We start from the raw sequence: 24926 nt of genomic DNA, 5'->3' as shown, positions 1-24926 counted from the left end.
TGATGAACAATCAGATTTTTATTTTTTAGAAAAAGTCAAGGGGCGTGAATACTTTCTGAAGGCACTGTATGTTTTGGATTCCAATTCTAGCACACATGATTCAACTAATCAGTAAGCCCTTATGTGAAATGGCTGGGGAGCACCGAAATCCGTTTTGAGAAACACTAACTGTATCATCAAATATGCGGTGTAGTACATGTAATTATGTTGTCTTAAAAGAGAGGGTGTCACACCAACTAGAAACAGTATACCTGACATTGGCGTCTGCCTCTTCTGCGTTGAATGTAGTGCTGACTTCCCTTTTGAAGAACTTGCTGATCTGTGTTTTCATGGAGGGGATTTACGTGTGTGGTTCCTCCGAAGATGTCTTCGAGCTGCAACTGGGCCTTCTCCATCACTGCCACCAGAGGAACACACACGCTCAGGATACAGCTCCTCGAACTTTGCCCTGTTCATCAGCCAATAACGCAGAGTCATTCCAAAAAGGGTCAGGACCCTGGGTCATGTTCAGTAGGGCACACTGTAACAAAACATTTTAAAACCGACTATTTATTTGAACTATGTCACTCCATTTCAGTCCCTTTTCTCCCATTTTGTGCCTACTAATAATGACCTCATGGTGAGTTTTAGAGACTGTGTTGCCATGGCCACACCTGTTCATCAAGTCTTGACTGTGGAGACACAGTGTGGACATGTTCATTTGGCACAAAACAGGTGAAAATGTTTTGCTACAGAGTGAAATTTGGTGAAATGACCTTAAATAATACTTTATTAACTTAAATTTAAAAAAGTATCCTTTTCACTTTCTGTTTCAAAACACTATCTAGTTCATCTTCCCACAGACATCCACATCATCCATAAATCACTCCATGTTTCGAAGGAAGTCTGTTGAAATGCTGCTCATCAACAGTGTTGGGAGGTAGTGAGCTACATGTAGTTCAACTGGTTATTGAACTACATTTTGCAGTAGTTTGGTGGTAGTTAAACTTGATTCAAATCTTGGTAGTGTGAACTCTGCACAGAAATGCTCTTCCAGCAACCAGTCAGTCTCTGCCTCCCAGGTAAGGGGCAAAAGCTGTGGATAAAAATACAGTCAGTGTTATAATGCTTAACAGAAATTAACACACATGTTTTCCTTGAAAGGGAAGTTCAGTATTTTACAACTTAATGTTAGATCGGTCCTCACCCTGAAAGTTGTTTATAGACCAGGAGAAACTGTAATCCATGGTTCGGTTTTCTTTAATAGGTCAATACAAACTTCAGCTAACTTTGGCCAGCAGCAAACCACCCTGCGGTCCCTGGATGGGACACCAGATGCACTTGGACGTGGTGTTGGAGGGCCAGTAGGTGGCACTCTTTCTTCTGATCTAAAATAAATATTCCAATGCCCCAGGGCAGTGATTAGGGACATTGCCCTGTGTAATGCTGTCTTTTGGATGGGATGTTAAACAGGTGTCCTGACTCTCTGTGGTCAATTAAAGATTCCATGGCACTTACAGTATCATAAGAGTAGGGGTGTTAACTCTTGTGTTCTGGCTAAATTACCAATCTGGCCCTCATACTGTCATGATCAGCTAATCATCCCAGCCTCCAGTTGGCTCATTCATCCCTGTAACTATTCCCCAGGTTGTTGATGTAAATGAAACTATGTTCTCAGTCAATTTACCTGGTAAAATAAGGGTAAAATAAAAAATTTGCCACCATTATTTAAAAATATATATAAGTGTGGGAGGTATGCGGTACCTGTAAAAAAAAAGGGCAAATCAACACAATTATTTGGTTTTACGTAAAAAAAATTAAACTGGTACCGCATGCCATCATCACTTCCATTGATTTTACATCAGATTTTATGTTATATAGTGTGTACAGATAGGCTAGCACAGTTAGGAGTTTAAGTTAGACATATTAGCATACCTTACCTGGCTAAAGCCATGTTTCACTTGACTTGTCCATACCTTTAACTTGCCCTGCTGAATGCACAGGCAGACAGTTGGAGAGCTGAATGTCCCACGTCAACAAAGACCACTATCTTGGATTTTACATTGGCTGATGAGAGGTCCTCTTTGTACAGTATATGCCATAATTCAAAGCAACTAGAGGGAGACAGAAGACAGAGGAATATTAATGGTTCCTTGTACAGTATAACTAATTGAGCACTTTGCCAGAGGAGAAGGATCAATTTCCCATGATACCTGCTGTGGTGTCATTGATCAGTCGGAGGCAGTTGAGACCGGCATTAAACGTGCAGAAATAAATATATTTCACTGTGTTAATAATTTCAATATGTTTTGTCCCATTACAAACAACACGAAAATAGGTGATTGGTTAAAGCATTCTATAGTACAATCACTTTCAAGGCCTCTAAAGAATATATAGACGAGTTCACAGCATGTAACCTTCATTATCATTGGGACCTGAACAATTCATCTAGATCAGGGCTATTCAATACGGTCCTCGAGGGCCAAAACACATCTGGTTTTCATTCTTGTCTTCTAATCAGTGACTGATTTAGACCTGTGTTTGTGTGTCCAGCAGAGAACCACATTGTAAATGTGTCAATAGCCAAAATTATTACCAGATTTGTGTCTGCTACCCACAAGTATGTTTTTGGATCTAAATGATACAACAGCACTGTAGGGAGGAAAGTAATGCAGATAGTAACTCAAAAACATGTCGACTGCAGCTGAAATCTCCTCCATTTTTTAAAAATACTTTCTGTTAATTTTTGGAGGGGTGAGTACTAGGCCTAAACACAACATCCAATAAACAATGAACTAATTACAAAAGTCCTGATAGTCTCATTCCAACAGTATTAGGAAATCTCATTACAGTTAACATCTCATGCGTAAAAAGCAGGGAGAAAGAAAACAGGGACCATATTTCAGAGTTGGGTTGTGTGAGGCTACGCTTTAAATACAATTTCATGACGACTAAGTTTCTCATAAGTGTTTTTTAAAGACCTCATCATTGGCAGTGTATAAGATAAAGCAAAAATAATCATAGTAATGGTTGCACAAAAAAACTGTGCAAACCAAGCTCCCAAATATTGAAATGAGCCCCTCCTATAGCTGGTCTTGGTGAGTCTGGCCTGTGTTGGCTAGCCTGTGTTGGGGTGGTGTAGTCCTGTGTGGCTCAGACGTAATGACTGTAGCTACCGAAATCTATTGTGTTATAATAAAATAGGCCTAATTTTATTTTACCTTTATTTAACCAGGCAAGTCAGTTAAGAACAAATTCTTATTTTCAATGACGGCCTGGGAACAGTGGGTTAACTGCCTGTTCAGGGGCAGAACGACAGATTTGTACCTTGTCAGCTCGGGGGTTTGAACTCACAACCTTCCGGTTACTAGTCCAACGCTCTAACCACTAGGCTACCCTGCCGCCCCTAATGAAGCAAGTGTGTTTAGCCTACGTTGCAAAGCTATTTGTGCAGGCTGGTTAAATATAGACGAATAAAGATAGGATAACTGCAAAATGCTGTGTGAATTATTTTTTATTTGATAAGTACAATTGTGCCAACCAGGAAAGACACGGGGTGTGTTATTGTAGCCTAGTAAGCACGACTTTTAACAGTGCAGCATTTGGCCACAAGAGCGCGCCTGAGCCACATTAGTGGCGGTGAACACGCCAAAATCTCCTTTCTCTTGTCCTAAAAATTGTGCACAAAAAAAGCATTCCATTCCAAACACTGTCAAAGCCACACCGGAGGCTGTCAGCATCTCTCTCTGTCTCGCACGATGATCCCTGAAAAGCCAGATGTCGTACACACCGTTGCTTTTTATTTACTTTTTCTGTCGTTCGGTAAGTATTGGTTGATTTACCGTTCTATTTGAAGTTATGCGCATTTTACTCGTGCTTTATGTGGCTGCTTTAAGCAGGGAGTAGAGCAAGCTAAGAATATGGGTTGTTGGGAATCCGTGTTGCACATTGGAAGAGTTAACTTTAGCTAGCCTAGAGATGACTGGACATTGCAAAGATTTGCATCTGGTTAGAAACTCCTAATTGGATTGGCTGCACATTCGTTCACGACCGTTTGTTACATTGTGTCTTTAGTTCTTTGTGAATTGCCTAAACGCATGTTTTTACTAGGATATAACCTAGACTCTGTGGAAGCTAGCGACTGTATTTTGAGTATAGTTTAAACTTCTTGACCAGTGGCATATTCATTACGCCGAATATGTTTCAAAACGTTTATTAAACGGGACCAAAGGAAACGGGGACTGACCGAATGATTTGTCCAATAGAAACTTTCGTTTTGGCTCTGTTTCCGCTTGGTTCTTATACGGTAAACGGTTTCCGTAATGAATATGCCCCAGTGTTTTGCAGGCTGCTGCACGCGCAGCTCGTGGGTGTGAGAGTTGTAGCCTTCGTTCTCTGAGAAATACTTTTACAATTGTATCCCGTTGTATTCTTTGATAACTTCACCCAATAATTCAACGCGATGCATGCATGTGCGACGAATTGCTGACAGCAGCCCAGTGGCTAACTTTAAAATAGCGCGCTATTGCATTAATTCAGGTAACAGATTAACAATACCTAAAGACTGCAGCCAGGCATAATGCATTATGATGTGGTTATGCATCGTAAGACTTGTCATACGAATGTATGACCCATAAGGTCTCCCGAGTGGCGCAGCGGTCTAAGGCACTGCATCTCACATGCTGACCAGACCGGACAAGGCATCGCAAAATAAATGGAGAAATCTGTTATTCAATTATTGCACCCACACTGCTGGCGTGTCCTGCCTCTCCCATCTCCTCATTGTTTTATAGAAGCGGGTACCCACGTGCCATCTCCTCATTGGTTATGCCCACGTGGGTGATTGAAAGACAAACTGTTTTGCCGGTAGTCGTGGTAATACTTTGAAAGTTTAGATGCCAATCACCGTATAAGTTCAAAGATGAAAAAGCCTGGAAGGAGGAGAGATGACAAGAAACGATTCGGTTGGCCGTTTTATGTGTGGATTAATTGTCGGAGTAGAGGACCTTGTGCATTTCAGGTAAAGTAACAACTCAATGTTTATATCCCAGGACAAATTAGCTAGCAACAGCAAGCTAGCTAAATAGGACAAATAAAAAAAAAAATGTTTATGCTTTTCGACCTGTCCCTAAATTAATGTAATTGGTTTTGATATTTTAACCTGTGTGTCGTGATCACGTTTGGTGTAGGGGGACAAAATCAATTTATGCACAATAGCGCACGCGAGCAGCCGGTTTGGGTTCCGTGTCAGTGCTCGAGGCATCACTACAGACAATAATGGTTTGAATCCAGGCTGTTTCACAACCGGCCGTGATTGGGAGTCCCATAGGGCGGTTCACAATTGGCCCAGCGTTGTTAGGGTTTGGCCGGGGTAGGATGCAATTGTAAATAAGAATTTGTTCTTAACTGACTTGCCTAGTTAAATAAAGGTTACATTTTTTAAGTATTAATAATTATCAATTTCAATGGTCCTGACTAAATGTTAAATAAGAACTTATAAAGTATGGAAAATAATGTTTTTCTCTCTGTTATTCAGCAAACCGGGGTTCAAATTAGAGGTCGACCGATTATGATTTTTCAACGCCGATACCGATTTATTGGAGGACCAAAAAAAGCCAGTCCAATTAATTGGCCGATTTAAAAAAAATAAAAAAATAAAAAAAAAAAAATTGTAATTTTTTATTTTTTTTATTTTAGTTTTTTTTATAAATATGTATGTGTAATAATGACAATTACAACAATACTGAATGAACACTTTTATTTTAACTTAATATAATGCATGAATAAAATCTATTTAGTCTCAAGTAAATAATGAAACATGTTCAATTTGGTTTAAATAATGCAAAGACACAGTGTTGGAGAAGAAAGTAAAAGTGCAATATGTGCCATGTAAAAAAGCTAATGTTTAAGTTCCTTGCTCAGAACATGAGAACATATGAAAGCTGGTGGTTCCTTTTAACATGAATCTTCAATATTCCCAATTAAGAAGTTTTAGGTTGTAGTTATTATAGGAGTTATAGGACTATTTCTCCCTATACCATTTGTATTTCATATACCGTTGACTATTGGATGTTCTTATAGGCACTATAGTATTGCCAGTCCAATCTCAGGATTTGATAGGTGTGAAGTCATAAACAGCTCAATGCTTGAAGCACAGCGAGGAGCTGCTGGCAAACACAGGAAAGTGCTATTTGAATGAATGCTTACGAGCATGCTGCTGCCTACCACCGCTCAGACTGCTCTATCAAATATCAAGTCATAGACTTAATTATAATATAATAAACACACAGAAATACGAGCCATAGGTCATTAATATGGTCAAATCCGGAAACTATAATTTCGAAAACAAAATGTTTATTATTTCAGTGAAATACGGAACCTTTCCGTATTTTATCTAACGGGTGGCATCCCTAAGTCTAAATATTGCTGTTACATTGCACAACCTTCCAATGTTATGTCATAATTATGTAAAATTCTGGCAAATTAATTGCGGTCTTTGTTAGGAAGAAATGGTCTTCACACAGTTCGCAACAAGCCAGGCCGCCCAATCTGCTGCATATACCCTGACTCTGCTTTCACAGAACGCAAGAGAAGTGACACATTTTCCCTAGTTAAAATAAATTCATGTTAGCAGGCAATATTAACGAAATATGCAGGTTTACAAAAAAAAAAAAAAAAGTCCTTGTGTATTGATTTTAAGAAAGGCATTGATGTTTATGGTCAGGCACACATTGGTGCAACGACAGTGATTTTTTTCGCGAATGCGCTTGTTAAATCATCACCCGTTTGACGAGTAGGCTGTGATTCGATGATAAATTAACATGCACCGCATTGATTATATGGAACGCATATAAGTTAGATAACTACACATGGTTGATGATATTAATAGTTTAACTAGTGATTATGTTAAGATTTATTGTTTTTTATAAGAGAAGTTTAATGCTAGCTAGCAACTTACCTTGACTCCCTGCTGCACTCGTGTAACAATTGGTCAGCCTGCCACTCAGTCTCCTCGTGGAGTGCAATGTAATCGGCCATAATCGGTGTCCAAAAATGCCGATTACTGATTGTTATGAAGATGTGAAATCAGCTCCAATTAATCGGCCATGCCGATTAATCGGTCGACCTCTAGCTCAAAGACTATTTGAGTTCTTTAAAATACACTACATGACCAAAAGTATGAGGACACCTGCTCATCCAACATCTCATTTGAAAATCATGGGCGTTAATATTGAGTTGGCTCCCCCTTTGCTGCTATAACAGCTTCCACTCTTCTGGGAAGGCTTTCCACTAGATGTTGGAACATTGCTGCGTGGTCTTGCTTCCATTTAGCCACAAGAGCATTAGAAAGGTCGGCACTGATGTTGGTGATTAGGCCTGGCTCGCAGTCGGCGTTCCAATTCATCCCAAAGGTGTTCGATGGGGTTGAGGTCAGGGCTCTGTGCAGGCCAGTCAAGTTCTTCCACACCGATCTCGAGAAATGATTTCTGTATGGACCTCGCTTTGTGCACGGGTGCATTGTCATGCTGAAACAGGAAATGGCCTTCCCCAAACTGTTGCCATAAAGTTGGAAGCACAGAATTGTCAATAATGTCATTGTGTGCTGTAGCGTTAAGATTTCCCTTCACTAAAATTAAGGGGATTAGCCCGAACCATGAAAAACAGCCCCAGACCATTATTGCTTCTCCACCAAACTTTACAGTTTGGAACTAGGTAGTTGGTGTTGCAACCGAGGACAGATGATTTTTATGTGTTTCAGTACTTGGCGGTCTCGTTCTGTGAGGTTGTGTGGCCTACCACTTCGCAGCTGCGCTGCTGTTGCTCCTAGACTTTTCCACTTCACAATAACAGCACTTAGACTGGACCAGGGCAGCTCTAGCAGGGCAGAAATTTGACTAACTGACTTGTTGGAAAGGTGGCATGCTATGAAAGTGCAATGTTGAAAGTCACTGAGCTCTTCAGTTAGGCCATTCTACTGCCAATGTTTGTCTATAGAGATTGCATGGCTGTCTACTCGATTTTATACATGTCAGCAACGGGTGTAGCTGAAATAGCCAAATCCACTCATTTGAAGATGTGTCCACATACTTTTGTATATCTAGTGTAATTTGAGGGGAGGTTTCCTGGACACAGATTAAGCATGGTCCTGGACTAAAAAGTCCTTTCAATGGAGATTCTCTATTGATCTTGATTTTTAGTCCAGGAATAGGCATAATCCATGTCCAGGAAACCGCCCTCGAGTGTTTGTCAGGTGGGCAGTGTTTTGCTCTTTTGGGACTTTTCTATTGGTTCCATTGGAACAGGCAGGCTCATTGGAAGATTCAGGCACAGCTAAAGCTTTTGAAATGATTTAAAGGCCCCCACCAGAGTGCAATGTGGCCCCTATTTCAGTGTAACTTCTGTCCTAGAGCGTAAATTGTCGTTTTTAGGTTCTACCTCTGAAGAATGACGCAGGCTGCTAATACATATTCACAAATTGGGCGTGGGAACGCTGTGGTGATTTCTATCTCCAAAAAAACTGAAACTTGACAAATGATCCAAAGGATGATTTATAATTTGCTGGTAAAAAAGTGGCGGTGCTAAAACACACCCCATACTTTAATTTGTTCCATGGCTCAGGCAGCCAAGTGTAGACTACTACACACACGCGACAAGCTGTTTGGCTTAGCCAAAGATGATCTATTATATTGCTCCGCTCAGTTGCGACTTGTGAAGATGGAAGTACTTTGCAGGTGTTTATGATTAATAAATAATGCCATGCTGGTGGGTGGCAACATTCAAATGAAACACAGCCCCGAAAAGAAAGGTAGACTGTAAAGTAGTTGCATGTCATATCATAGGGGAAACGCATGGCATTGGCATGAAAAAGATCAGAAGTTACCCCTTCGGATTTCCCACTTCAACCTCAATATATCATACTTTGACTAAAGCAATGACTTATTGACTTATCCTTGTGTAACATCATGGGTAGGCTAAGATATGGGCATGGAAAAAAAGTGAATTTCTGCTCTTGTGGGCGTTTAATCATATAGGATTTGGTCTGCTTTTCATTATTCACCATAGTGGTTACAGATTGTTGTTACTAACAGCCTCATGAACATTAATGTAATTGTTGAATGGCATAAGTGAGTGGAATAGATGTTACATGAATTCATCTGTAATACCAAAGGTTTATAGACTAGCCTATTGTATGGGCAACCAACTCGCTGGCCTTGTCTTTAGTGTCCATCCTGAGATTGAAAGATTGGGAGTTCGATCCCTGGCCGAGTCATACCAAAGACTGTAAAAAATGGGACCCGATGCGTCTCTGCTTGGTACTCAGCAGATAGATTGGCCGAGGTAAGGTCCTGCGATAGACTAGCATCCTGTCCAGGGGATATACTTGTACATCAAGCTGCCTCACGCTACAGAAACAGTATATGGTTCCTGCTCCTATGAGCTGTTCCGTCTCCTACCTGCTTCTATTGTATGGACAGATCATTGCCTTGCTGTGGTTCAAGCAGATCTGTGGATGCATAGCCTGGCTGACCGGACTCACGTGGTACACTGGTCTGGACAAGAGTCCATTTTTTGGCGCAATATTCACACAGAAATTGGCTTGAGCTTTGATTGGTTCAACAATAAATAAAACCTGGGGGGGGGTGGAGAACTCTCCTTGTTTGGATTTGAAAACCCAACAGTTGTATTGGAAGGGGGCAGCACTCGGTGTGTGTAGTTGTCCATGTGGGTGTTTAATTAAGTGAAAGGGGAACTAATCGACACTTCACTCTATTGTTTTGTTAACTGCTGTGTCTCAAGCCACTATCATCCAGGGTCCAATTTATATGAATAGAAAACCCTGAAAGTTGTAAAACATTCAACCAAACAATGCATGTACCGTGGGACTATATTATGGCTGAAGGTTTTAGCCCTGAAACCTTGAGTGCTAAAGGCCTGTTTGTGGTTGGTGCTCAGAAATCAGCTCTCATCATGTTGGTGACTGTTGAGAGCAATCATGTCATATAGGTTACTGTATAATGCATGTTTATATACAGTACAATATGATGCGTATCAGGGTAAGGGTCAATTACAATATCAATTCAGGCAGTAAATTGAAATGCATTTCATGAATTGAGAATGGACAATTATTTTCTATGAGAATTTGTCAATTCAGGAATTCAATTACTTTAACCGCTGAATTGATTGATTTGAAAATCACGAACTCCAACCCCGATGCACAGAATTAGACTAGAGTAACAATAGAGTAAAATATTTCCCTATGATAGGAGTCAGGGTGAAAGAGGAAGATAGTTTAATCAGAGGAGCAACTGGATATGTTCGACCCTTAATTTCTGGTGATACCGTCAGTGTTTTGCCATAAAAGCTCATGGCTCTTTCCTCCATCCTAGTATAGAACCCAGAGTAGTTCAAGGCTCATCTTCTTGACCAGCAGCATGATTCATTCTATATATTTACCTTGACGTGTGTGTGCGTGCGTGCGTGCTACCAACCACGAACGACATGACGGTCTCACAAAATCAATACATTTTCATGAAATAGGGCCTACCTTGTTGGTTTTTCCCTGACCTTAACACTAACACTGAATGTTCATATTCCTAGTCCTCTCACTGGGGGTTAAAGGTGAAAACAGTTCTAATAAGGTGGCATTCTTAAGGTTTGCTGTTGCACTGAGAAAGGAAAGGGCAACCAGCTGAACAAATGTTGTCGTCACAACCAGTAAGAGGAAATGGCTTTGAGGCACAGGAGGTCACGCATGCATGAAATGTGGTGACACATGAAAAGCTTTCAAACAAAGTTCCCCTCGCTCTCACATACTGACCACATTGCACACACCATCGCACGCAACTTGATTTTGTCCACCCACACCAGACGTGATCAGGACACGCAGGTTGAAATATCAAAACAAACCCGGAACCAATTATATTAATTTGGGGACAGGTCAAAAAGCATTAAACATTTATGGCAATTTAGCTAGCTAGCTTGCTGGTGCTAGCTAATTTGTTCTGGGATATAAACATTGGGTTGTTATTTTACCTGAAAGGCATAAGGTCCTCTACTCTGACAATTTATCCACAGATAAAACCATCAACCAAGTTCCTTTCTAGTAATCTCTCCTCCTTTCTTTAGGCTTCTTCTTCTTTGGACTTGATATGGCGGTTGGCAACCAACTGGAGAGTGGACCTCAGTTCACCTTTCAATCACCCACGTGGGTAAATGCTCCTAAAAACCAATGAGGAGATGGGAGAGGCAGGACTTGCAGTGCTTTGAGCGTCACAAATAGAACCAAGTTCTATTTGAGTTCCTGGCCTACGCAGACCAGCGCTATTCCCTTTGATATTTTAGCAATCTGTCTCATTGCAAGTGAATTGGGAAAGTGAAAACAGCAAGGCTAGCCTAATTATACTGCGGGTTGTGTAGTGAGGTCCTTTCGGCAGTAGCACTTGTGGCATGCAGGCAGCGCACGCCAAGCTGTCTTTTGCCTATCTTTCTCTAGGGACCTCCATGAAAGATAGCAAGTTGCGACAGATGTATCAGAATGGGGAGTGAACTTGGATGTGTTCCTACAGGAAGCTGCGATTCGAGCCAAATGTTGCATTTTTAATCCTAGTTGATAGGATTGAGAGCCTGGAAGACCAGATGAGAATGTTGCAGACAGTCTTTCTGGTGGAACCCAGATCGTTTGTGTTACTTACTCTGATTAATCCATCATTAAGTGGATTTTAGACCGCTTCCCATTTCTCAACTATTAATCAAGATTGGGATTTCGCTCTCCGAACTTTTGTAGTTTGTCTTTGGAATAATTTACATGCAACTGTAACACCCCTTCTCTCTAAGCCAGTGAACAGGCACAAGACAAGGTTTAGGTGAATTTGGCCTCCTCTCTGCTGAGGGAGATCTTATTAAAAACCCATATAAAAACCCTTATTTAAAAAAAAATATATTTTCGAGATCCTCTTAACAATCATATGAAATGGTCCGTACGATACGTTTTGATATCATTTTGCCATTTCATAATTTTGTTATTTGGCCATTCACGTCAGGTTTATGATAATTTCATAGTGGGTAAAGTGATACTTAAGGATTTTGGCAATGAAGCCCTTTACAGTATCTACTTCCACGAGTCAGATGAACTCATGGATACCATTTTTATGTCCCTGTAACCTGTACGGAGGTAGTTATGTGAGCCAATGCTATTTAGCGTTAGCGCAATGACGGAGTCTATGGTATCTGCTAGCAGTTACCATAGACCTCTAGTCTACGCACCAACGCTAGTTAGCAACTTCCTTCAAACTGCACACAGAGACACAAAAATGGTATCCACAAGTTCATTTGACTCTGGGGAAGTAGATAGAGGGCTTCAAAATGCTGAAGTATCCCTTTAAAGTCCTGGTCTGCCCACCCACTATATCTAACTATAAGAGGAGCTAATACAGTCATCACTATGGACATCATTCAGCTCTACTATGTCGGCTGTAATGAATTGCTCCCGCACAGTAGGAATTAAGTGTGTCAGTTGTATTGTAGCTACTGTGTGATTGAGCTGTACTGTGGTAGGTCTATAGAATTGTATGATAGTGAATTATAGGATCTCTATGGGTAGGTCTGTGTGTGTGTCACCCGTACTGGAGGACTGTGTGTTTGTGTTTCAGCCTTACTGTAGGACTGTGTGTGTCAGTGTATTTCAGCCATATGGTAGCACTGTGTGCTACATTGTTCCTTTAATCAGCTGTTCTGAAGGCCCCCCTCCAGTAAAACCATGTTCCTGTTCGGCCTGGTAATAACTAAAGCCAAACAAGTTTCTTGTGTGTGTCCGCACGGCAAGCATTTGTACATTCTCTATGCCAAAACAGTACAGAGTTACTGTAGTAACTCTCCTTTCTAGTCATCTTGAAACAGCTAGTTCTAGTCTTGAAGTCACTTAGGGGAAATTCAACGGTAATAGAATTACGCTTTGACTCAGATATTTCACTGTAAAATCAATGCCAAACAAAAATCATTGATTTCAAAGTTTAATAACCCATACAACTCTATGCACAAGGACTACTTTGAACAATTTACACAGTATATTTTACAATAACACATTTACTGGATGATCTGTGCAGATGCAAAGTTTGGTAACAGAATTATGGTAAAATCTCCCTCAGTTTTTTATGCGACCACGTTTTCAAAAAATCTGTTCCGAATTAATATTCAAAGATGTCTGCAGAAAGAATGAGGTGGTGTCAGCTATAGGGCTGTGACGGTCTTGGAATTGGAGGTTACAGTAATTGGCCAGGCCAATATACACGGTCAATGACATAACTGTTAAAGGTTGGCGTTTATTTCTGCAGCTTCTCTATTACCATTACACATCGTTATTATCAGTAGCATTTCATTATTTTTATTACCTTATTACCTCTAAATATTAGTCTCGTATACAAATTTAAGAAATGTCAGAAAGGAGAGGATTGTCACATTTTCATATTGACACAACTTAACACAGGCTATCGGCCTCAAAACAAACGTGCAATTTCGCTATTGCATTACACACTGGTTTCTTTCCCTTTTCATTTATTTTTCGTATTGTTTCTGATGTGTCCATTTTGTTTAAATGTGTGTTACTGTTGTCTTAGGCTTTTAAGACCCTATGTAAAAAATAACATAAAAAATAAATTCTGTTTGTACACTTGTTTACATGGATGCTTCTTAATAAAACGTATTTTAAACCAGCCATTACACTTTGTTATTATCATGCCATTTCATTATTATTATTCAGGTTATTAATAATAAATATTAATTTACAAATTAAGAAATTTCTGGTTGGACAGAATTTGTCACATTTTCGTATTGACACAGCATGACATAGTCAAAATAAAGATATATGCCCACCTTGTCCTTGTCTGTTAACTTTTCTGTATATAACATTTTTCAATCTGGATCCTATTTTGATGCTAAAACCATTCCCATGAAGTCTGATGTGTTTTTCCCCCACTTTAACCTAAATATTTGCATAACTTCACAAACCCTACTGTTGCTGCCATTTGATGGCAGTGGCATTGGCATATGTTCTTCAAAGAGAGCATGATGTAATGGGCGGCAGGTACCCTAGTGGTTAGAGCGTTGGACTAGCGTTGGATCGAATCCCCAAGCTGACAAGGTAAAAAATCTGTCGTTCTGCCCCTGAACAAGGCAGTTAACCCACTGTTCCTAGGCCGTCATTGAAAATATGAATTTGACTTGCCTAGTTTTAATAAAGGTTAAATTTTTGGGGGGAGAAATAACGTAGCATAAGTTCCTGGAAATATGCCTTTTATCAGATCATGCTAGGAGCGTCCAGACAGGCTACTTTATGAAACTTTCTGAATGGACGTATAGGCCTATATTGTTACAAATGAAGAGTCACCCATGATTCACCAAACAATATTTTGAAAGAGGAAGCAAAGTATTTTAAGCATATGTTTTCATTTCAGTCTCCATCTCCACTAACTGAAGTTAATTGTAAGGATTTGTTTCTATTATTAATGTAAAATTTAACAGCTGTACAGAAAGACTCATGTGAAGGCTAAATTACAGAGCTGGAACTTCTTGATGCATTTAAAGCCTGTAAGTCCGAAATAACTCCAGGGCTGGATGGCATACCAGTTGAGGTCTACAAAACCTTTTTTGATGTACTCAGAGGACTGTTATTAGCATGTTTTAACCACTCTCATAAAAATGGTAGGTTATCAGATACTCAACAAGAAGGTCTGATTTGAATTGCTTAAACAGGACTCAAGTGATTAAATATGAAGATCCAGTCCATTAAAACATTTGGAGGCCACTTACTCTTTAGTGTTGATGCAAAAAATTCTAGCATAGAATTATGCATAGAATTAAAAAGGTATTGCCAGATATTATTCACCCTAATCAGTTTTTTTTTTTACCTGGATGATACATTGGAGATAATATAATACAAGTACTGGAAACAATATAGCACTATTAAATATAGCTGACTTTGAAAAGGCCTTTGATAAAGTACGAATGGAGTTTATATATATATAATGCCTGGAATATTTACATTTTGGAGAATATCTTATACAATAAGTTAAAGTTATATATAGTAAACCTAGGTGTGAAATAGTAAATATTGGCTAGTTCTCAGAAAGTATTCAACTGTCAAGAGGAGGAAAACAAGGTTGTCCACTATCGGCATATATATTTATTATGGCCATTGAAATGTTAGATATTAAAATCAGATCCAACAATAATATTAAGGGGCTAGAAATCCAAGGCTTAAAAATAAAGGTGTCATTGTACGCTGATGCAACCATCCCAGCTCTGCAGATGTTGCTGCAAAGAGACAGAATCATTTGTTTTGGTACTGTCCTTATGTAGCTTTTCTACTGACTCTGAAAAACACCAAAAGAAAGATGCCCAGGGTCCCTGCTCATCTGCGTGAACGTGTCTTAGGCATGCTGCAAGGAGGCATGAGGACTGCAGATGTGGCCAGGGCAATAAATTGCAATGTCCGTACTGTGAGACGCCTGAAATTGCGCTACAGGGAGACAGGACGGACAGCTGATCATCCTCGCAGTGGCAGACCACTTGTAACAACCTCTGCACAGGATCGGTACATCCGAACATCACACCTGCGGGACAGGTACAGGATGACAACAACAACTGCCCGAGTTACACCTGGAATGCACAATCCCTCCATTAGTGCTCAGACTGTCCGCAAAAGGCCGAGAGAGGCTGGACTGAGGGCTTGTAGGCCTGAGGGCAGGCCCTCACCAGACATCACTGGCAACAACGTCGCCTATGGGCACAAACCCACCGTCGCTGGACCAGACAGGACTGGCAAAAAGTGCTCTTCATTGACAAGTCGCGGAATTGTCTCACCAGGGGTGATGGTCGGATTTGCGTTTATCATTGAAAGAATTAGCATTACACCGAGGCCTGTACTCTGGAGCAGGTGTGTCACAGCATCATCGGACTGAGCTTGTTGTCATTGCAGGCAATCTCAATGCTGTGCGTTACAGGGAAGACCTCCCCCCTCATGTGGTACCCTTCCTGCATTTTCATCCTGACATGACCCTCCAGCATGACAATGCCTCCAGTCATACTGCTTGTTCTGTGAGTGATTTCCTGCAAGACCGGAATATCAGTGTTCTGCCATGGCCAGCGAAGAGCTCGGATCTCAATCCCATTGAGCACATCAGGGACCTGTGGGATCGGAGGGTGAGGGCTAGGGCCATTCCTCCCAGAAATGTCTGGGAACTTGCAGGTGCGTTGGTGGAAGAGTGGGGTAAAATCTCACAGCAAGAACTGGTCCAAATCTGGTGCAGTCCATGAGGAGGAGATGCACTGCAGTACTTAATGCAGCTGGTGGCCACACCAGATACTGACTGTTACTTTGGACTTTGACCCCCCCTTTGTTCATGGACACATTATTCAATTTCTGTTAGTTACATGTCTGTGGAACTTGTTCAATTTATGTCTCAGTTGTTGAATCTTGTTACGTTCATACAAATATTTACACATGTTAAAATAAATGCAGTTGACAGTGAGAGGACATTTATTTTTTTGCTGAGTTTAAATGGGGGATTGGAAATTATGCAGACAATTACATTCATGAAAGCCACAATCTATAGGCCTATAGAGAGAATCAGCCAACTCACACAAGTACATCCCCATAAAAGGACCCGTCAATCAAAGCTACCAGCGTATGTCAGACATGAGAGAACATTTTTACTCTTCTACTTAAAACGTATAAAGAAACCAATGCTTACCTTAGACTTTCCAAAAGTAGGCTATACGATGACAAGACAAGTATGAAGTGGAGAGAGGGCTATGCGATAGTATGAAGATGAAATTGATCATTAAAATAGAAACAAATACACGCAACATGTCAATGACAGCTGTGACGTCACTGGCCGTTGAGTAGTCTATAAATAAATAAAATATCCTGTATGAAATTATACCATGCCAGGTTGGAGAGTGTTGTCAAATTGTCCATTTGACACAACAATAGCGCATTATTGGCCTCAGAGCCAGAACAGCCTTGTCTTCTGCTGTTGAAGACACATCCAACCTTTTTTTAAACCAGACTTATTTATTAGCAAGCAATGAAAACGTGGATTGTACAGTGCCTTCAGAAAGTATTCATACCCCTTGACTAATTCCACACTTTGTTGTTACAGCCTGAATTCAAAATGGATTAACTGTATTGTTTTCTCACCCAAATACACACAATACCCTATAATGACAAAGTGAAAACATGTTTTTAGTTTTTTTTTTTGCAAATGTATTGAAAATGAAATACAGAAACATCTAATTTACATAAGTATTCACACCCCTGAGTCAATACTTTATGGAAGCTTTGCCAGCGATTACAGCTTTTAAAAATTCTAACATTTGTAAAACAAAGAAACCACTAATATATATTGAATAGCTAATTATTCAACCCCCTGAGTAAGTACATTTGGCAGTGATTACAGGTGTGACTCTTTCTGGGTCTCTTTCTGAGTCTCTAAGAGCTTTCCAAACCTGGATTGTACAATAATTTCCCCATTATTCTTTTCAAATTCTTCAAGCTCTGTCAAGTTGGTTGTTGATTTTCAAGCAGATTTAAGCCAAAACTAACTCGGCCACTCAGGAACATTCACTGTCTTCTTGGTAAGCAACTCCAGTGTAAATTTGGCCTTGTGTTTTAGGTTATTGTCCTGCTGAAAGGTGAATTAATCTCCCAGTGTCTGGTGGAAAGCAGACTGAAGCAGGTTTTCCTGCTTCTATCATCTATTGATTCAAACATGCTCTTAAACTTTCCTGACTGGCTATAGAGGACACCTAACTGATGGACCCAAGAAAGGGAATCCCGGATCAGTGGGGAGGCTGAGCAGCCTAGAGGGCTAATGCCTGCTGCCTCCTCACAATTGCCTCTTGTGTATTTTCCTGCCATGTTTGAGGCATCATCGTAACTCTGCCCACATAAGCCAGACATGGGAAAATTGAGCCTCAACAACACATCAGTTGCCACTTTCGCAATTCCCTCGCCTGTTGTCTCCGACACCCTGTATAGCCCAATAAACTCCTTGTCCAAGGTCATGGTCAACATAACGCAGACAGACACTCTCCTGTTCAGCACCAGAGACAACTTGAGTACCATCAACAATTACTGAAAATTGTACAATCGGAAGAGACCTAATCTCAGCTGCAATGCCTCAAATGACTGTATTGGCCACAATGTTCAGAATTTCATTCTGTGCTTTGGGGCCTGTGTACATTTTGGTACGCTCTGTTAACCACTTCAGTACAATGGGATTATCCTCTTCTGCCCTAAGTTTCAAAAGCTAGTATAAATTCCCACTGTCATCCGTGTGGCCTCTAAAGGCTTGTACCTGTCTTTCTACGTGCCGCACCAAACTTAGAATTTTCATCAAGCAACGCCTTGCGTCCTCTTGCTGTTTACCCCACGCGCTAGATAACTGGGCACTGATTGGATTTGCTGGTGTGCTGTTACAGTTACAAAGTGGCAGTGGGTTTGACAGTTTTGATGTGCTGTGAATTTCTCAATGGCTTTTCTCCAGTTCCTAAATCCTGCACTAATGAAGGCAGCATCCGCTCTTTGGCCAAAAGATGGCTGGCTTGAAAACCCTTGGCTACAGTGAACACAACACTCCTTTTATTGCTGGATTATAATGTAGCCAGGGGAAATCGCCAAACCATCTCTCTTGAAACATAAATTGTGGGTGTGGTTGATATGGTTTTGTGCCATCACTGAGGTAACTGGACAATGCTGTGCCACTGTCCCCTATACTGGTGCTGCTTGCAACAAGGTTGACACCTGGTCCTGCCGTGGCTGTGACACTGTCCTCTGAAGTCTCTCTCCCTGGCTCTTTCACCACCCTCACTGACTCAGTCTGTCTCCTAGAAAATAAATGAGGTGTTTGCCATACTCCTAACTACCGGTACCCAAAACTACACAATTAATCACAACAGCAATATCATTGCCTTAAACTGGTGACTGAACCAACATTAGTTTAAGTTGAGAGTGGGGGTATCCATGGCATTGTTCAATTATGTCCCTATTTTGCAAGTCTAAAAAAGAGGGAACCTTTCATAATGTTGTCAAACAAAGACTCAACAAACTTACCTGAGACTCCCTGTCCCTGCCAGTCTGTCCCTGCCAGTCTGTCCCCAGCTCTGCTGTCTGTGTGCCATCTGTTGCCTGCTCTGCCTAATGGCATCATTATGAAACATTCCCATTAGCATTTCACTTCTTTCTTATGAACATTTAATCAACTAGTCTTTGAGATATCAGGCTACTAGGGTTCTTACTTTTCATTTTGGTGTACTGAAAAATTATCTCATGTCTCTTTTTTCTGACATTTTTCAACCTTGCTGGCTGGCTGGCTACACACACACACACACACACACAGACACATACAGTGTGCAGGTTATTTACAGTATGAGATGGGCTTCGATCTACCAGGTAGCTAGCTAATCAGCAAGCAAATGTGAAACGGATTGCAGTGACAAGGATTTACAGCTGTATATGAGTTCACCATTTACACGACGTATGCTGAAACCTTTTGCAATTTTAATATAGTTTATGTTTTCGTTTTATATTGGCTCCCACAATATCTGAATTTGCAGAGCTAGCGAGCACCAATTCCGTTACTGTGGTGTTTGCTATAATCTTTGCTATCATCAGTTTACTCCAAGATCGGCACACAGGTTTAGCTTTTGCAACGAGACCATTAAAGATATTTAAGACAATACTCCCGAGTATAGTTCTGTTCAAATTGTATTTATTTTTTTATTTTTTTTATTTTTTGAATTTTACCCCTTTTTCTCCCCAGTTTCGTGGTATCCAATTGTTGTAGTAGCTACTATCTTGTCTCATCGCTACAACTCCCGTACGGGCTCGGGAGAGACGAAGGTTGAAAGTCATGCGTCCTCCGATACACAACCCAACCAAGCCGCACTGCTTCTTAACACAGCGCACATCCAACCCGGAAGCCAGCCGCACCAATGCGCCGGAGGAAACACTGTGCACCTGGCCACCTTGGTTAGCGTACACTGCGCCCAGCCCGCCACAGGAGTCGCTGGTGCGCGATGAGACAAGGACACCCCTACCGACCAAGCCCTCCCTAACCCGGGCGACGCTAGGCCAATTGTGCGTCGCCCCACGGACCTCCCGGTCGCGGCCGGTTACGACAGAGCCTGGGCGCGAACCCAGGGACTCTGATGGCGCAGCTGGCGCTGCAGTACAGCCCTTAACCACTGCACCATCCGGGAGGCCCAGTTCTGTTCAATTTTGAGTTCAGTTTATCGTTAAACTTATCAGCATGCACTACAGCTGCATGCTGATCTTGGAATAAACTGACGATAGCAAAGATTCCATCTTTGACCATGCCACATAAATGGAATAGGTGCTAGCTAGCTTGCTAGCTAATGTTTGCTTTAGTTTGCGCCATCGGTTTGCTCGCTAGCTCTGCAAATTCAGCTATTGTGTGTGTGAACCCTACCAACACAAAACATCGCTATGGAGCGATTGACTGGATTAACCTCACGTTAGCTACATGCATTGAGTCCCTTTCAGACGGTAGACACGAACACTCTGTCACCTTGCCAGCTAAAGAACACAACATTGCATTGCTAGCTTCTCTCATTGACTCGAATTCAAACTGCAAACACTGGTTGATGTTACTGTAGCTAGCTAGCAAACATCAGCTAACTGCTAGCTAACATAAAGATTGACCTATAATTCAATGCAGCGAAAATTAAGACAGGTGATGGTTATAAATGTGTTTTATTGTATTGAGTGGTAGAAGTAGAGAAATGTTTAACATATCCTTTGTTTGAACTACTTACAGGAGGTCAGCCACCAATGACAGACTGTCAGATTCTCACACATGCACAGTACCTGCATCATGTGCCACTGCTGAGGGTGGGAGGCAGTGTATCAAACCATTGTGAGGCAAAGGGAGAGGGGTCGCAATGTTTAGAAACTTAAAAACGCTCTATTAAGTGTCTATAATCAGCACAAGTGCTTTCATTGCGTATTATTAATATATTTGTTTAATTAAATAGTTATGTTTACAGTGATACAGTGGGGCAAAAAAGTATTTAGTCAGCCACCAATTGTGCAAGTTCTCCCACTTAAAAAGATGAGAGAGGCCTGTAATTTTCATCATAGGTACACTTCAACTATGACAGACAAAATAAGAAAAAAAATCCAGAAAATTACATTGTAGGATTTTTAATGAATTTATTTGCCTTGGTCAGGGAGGTGAACAAGAACCTGATGGTCACTCTTACAGAGCTCCAGAGTTCCTCTGTGGAGATGGGAGAAACTTCCAGAAGGACAACCATCTCTGCAGCACTCCACCAATCAGGCATTTATGGTAGAGTGGCCAGACGTAAGCCACTCCTCAGTAAAAGACCGCTTGGGAGTTTTCCAAAAGGCATCTAAAGGACTCGCAGACCATGAGAAACAAGATTCTCTGGTCTGATGAAACCAAGACTGAACTCTTTTGCCTAAATGCCAAGTGTCACATCTGGAGGAAACAAGGGGCACCATCGGTCAAGCATGGTGGTAGCTGCATCATGCTGTGGGGATGTCTGTCATCGGCAGGGACTGGGAGACTAGTCAGAATTGAGGGAAAGATGAACGGAGCAGCTTTGCACACTCTTGGCGTTCTCTCAACCAGCTTCATGAGGTAGGCACGTGGAGTGCATTTTAATTAACAGGTGTGCCTTGTTAAATTGTGGAATTTCTTTCCTTAATGTGTTTGAGCTAATCAGTTGTGTTGTGACAAGGTAGGGGTGCTATACAGAATATAGCCCTATTTGTTAAAAGATAAAGTCCATATTATGGCAAGAACATCTCAAATAAGCAAAGAGAAACGACAGTCCATCATTACTTTAAGACATGAATGTCATTCAAGTCGAAAAATGTCAAGAACTTTGAAAGTTTCTTCAAGTGCAGTTGCAAAACCATCAAGCGCTATGAAGAAGCTGGCTCTCATGAGGACTGACACATGAAAGGAAGACCCAGAGTTACCTCTACTGCAGAGGATAAGTTCATTAACCTTTCTGATCTCCCCATCCCGGATCCGGGATTGTGAATACAGACTCAAGCTCATTACCATAACGCAACGTTAACTATTCATGAAAATCGCAAATGAAATGAAATAAATATGCTAGCTCTCAAGCTTAGCCTTTTGTTAACAACACTGTCATCTCAGATTTTCAAAATATGCTTCTCAACCATTGCAAAACAAGCATTTGTGTAACAGTATTGATGGCTAACGTAGCATTTAGCGTAGCATTTAGCATTAGCATTCAGCTGGCAACATTTACACAAAAAAACAGAAAAGCATTCAAATAAAATCATTTACCTTTGAAGAACTTCAGATGTTTTCAATGAGGAGACTCTCAGATAGCAAATGTTCAGTTTTTCCTGAAAGATTATTTGTTTAGGACAAATCGCTCCGTTTTCTGCGTCACGTTTAGCTATGAAAAAACCCCTGTATCCAGGATTGTGTAAATCTATCAGCAAGCTCATTAGCATAACACAACGTTAACTATTCATGAAAATCGCAAATGAAATGAAATAAATATGCCATCTCTCAAGCTTAGCCTTTTGTAAACAACACTGTCATCTCAGATTTTCAAAATATGCTTCTCAACCATAGGAAAACAATAATTTGTGTAAAAGTAGCTAGCTAGCGTAGCATTTAGCGTTAGCATTTAGCGTTAGCATTAGCGTTAGCATCCAGCACGCAACATTTCAACAAAAACATAAAAGCCTTCAAATAAAATAATTTACCTTTGAAGAACTTCAGATGTTTTCAATGAGGAGACTCTCAGTTAGATAGCAGATGCTCAGTTTTTCCAAAAAGATTCTTTGTGTATTAGAAATAGCTCCGTTTTGTACATCACATTTGGCTACCAAAAAAACCCGAAAATTCAGTCCTCAAAACGCGAACTTTTTTCCAAATTAACTCCATAATATCGACTGAAAACATGGCAAACGTTGTTTAGAATCAATCCTCAAGGTGTTTTTCACATATCTCTTCGATGATATATCGTTCGTGGAAGTGTGCTTTCTCTCCTGAATCCCAGGAGAAAATGCCCGCACCTGAAGATTACGCACAAATTTAGACAAAGGACACCGGGCGGACCCCTGGAAAATGTAGTCTCTTATGGCCAATCTTCCAATGATATGCCTACAAATACGTCACAATGCTGCCGACATCTTGGGGAAACGGCAGAAGGTCTAAGCTTATTCCTGTCGCATTCACAGCCATATAAGGAGACATTAGAAAACAGAGCTTCAGAAATTCTGCTCATTTCCTGTTTAACGTATCATCTTGGTTTCGCCTGTAGAATGAGTTCTGGGGCACTTACAGACAAAATCTTTGCAGATTCTGAAACTTCAGAGTGTTTTCTTTCCAAAACTGTCAAGAATATGCATAGTCGAGCATCTTTTCGTGACAAAATATCGCGCTTAAAACGGGAACGTTTTTTATCCAAAAATGAAATAGCGCCCCTAGAGATGCAACTGGTTAAAGTTAACTGCACCGCAGATTGCAGCCCAAATAAATGCTTCACAGAGTTCAAGTAACAGACATATCTCAACATCAACTGCTCAGAGGAGACTGCATGAATCAGGCCTTCATGGTCAAATTGCTGCAAAGAAACCAGTATTAAAGGACACCAATAAGAGGAAGAGACCAAGAAACACAAGCAATGGACATTAGACTGGTGGAAATCTGTCTTTTGGTCTGATGAGTCCAAATTTGGGATTTTTGGTTCCAACCGCCGTGCCTTTTTGAGGCGCAGAGTAGGTTAACGGATGATCTCCACATGTGTGGTTCCCTGGTGGTTCCCACCAGGAAGCATGGCGGAGGAGGTGTTATGGTATCGGGGTGCTTTTCTGGTGACACTGTGATTTATTTAAAATTCAAGGCACACTTAAACAGCATGACTATCACAGCATTCTGCAGCAATATGCCATCCCATCGGGTTTGCGCTTAGTGGGACTGTCATTTGTTTTTCAACAGAACAATGACCCAACACACCTCCAGGTCGTGTAAGGGCTATTTGACCAAGGAGAGTGATGGAGTGCTGCATCAGATGACCTGGGCTCCACAATCACCGGACCTCAACCCAATTGAGATGGATTGGGATGACTTGGACCGCAGAGAGAAGGAAAAGCAGCCAACAAATGCTCAGCATATGTGGGAACTCATTCATGACTGTTGGAAGCATTCCAGGTGAAGCTGGTTGAGAGAATGCCAAGAGTGTGCAAAGCTGTCATGAAGGCAAAGGTTGGCTACTTTGAAGAATCTAAATTATAAAATACATTTTGAGTTGTTTAACACTTCTTTGCTAACTACATGTTTTCCATATGTGTTATTTCATAGTTTTGATTTCTTCACTATTATTATACAATGTAGAAAATAGTAAACATAATGAAAACCCTTGAATGAGTAGGTGTGTCCAAACTTTTGACTGGTACTGTATAAAAAAGGTGGCTGTTTTGTCTTGTATTTAAGTGTTGACAGCCAGTAGACACCATGTTTATATTGGAGAAGGTGGCGTGTTTAAATAGTGATGCATTAACGTTGATCATGTTGTGAAATTGTCGTTGTTTTCTGATGGTTGTAGGATATATTTGGAAGTAGGATATATTTGTTGTCTTAAGGGGGGAAGGTGATACGAGCTTTGGTTTTTCCATTTATATTTTGAGGTTGGACGTTAGCAAGTTGGGCACACCGATTGGTGTCACCTCGTTAGTCAGTATATGTTACACCTGTGCTGCCTTGTCATCTCATATGTCAGAAGGTGTTTCACTTGTGCCGGCACAGGTGAGATTTAAAATCGTCTGGCTCAGTGCTTCAGTTGGTTTGAGTGATGTGGAGGGTTAACACCTTAAGTTGGCTCTCCTTTATTGGTTCTTCCCTGTTTTCATTTTG

At 40.9% G+C, this 24926-nt stretch overlaps 1 protein-coding gene across 1 annotated transcript in view; it reads left to right on the top strand.

Annotated features, from left to right (window-relative positions):
* The first annotated feature begins 3532 nt into the window (after positions 1-3532).
* Positions 3533-24926, top strand: part of LOC110507325 (beta-1,3-glucosyltransferase) — a 186150-nt gene continuing 164756 nt past the window's right edge. The window contains exon 1 of the mRNA XM_021587245.3: positions 3533-3801. Within this exon, the coding sequence (XP_021442920.1) occupies positions 3738-3801 (64 nt within the window). The 5' untranslated portion in view covers positions 3533-3737. The remainder of the gene's footprint in view (positions 3802-24926) is intronic.

Source organism: Oncorhynchus mykiss, chromosome 27 (assembly GCF_057628025.1).
Source record: "Oncorhynchus mykiss isolate SJ-2025 chromosome 27, ASM5762802v1, whole genome shotgun sequence".
NCBI lineage: Eukaryota > Metazoa > Chordata > Actinopteri > Salmoniformes > Salmonidae > Oncorhynchus > Oncorhynchus mykiss.
This window is presented reverse-complemented; position numbering and strand designations above follow the sequence as displayed.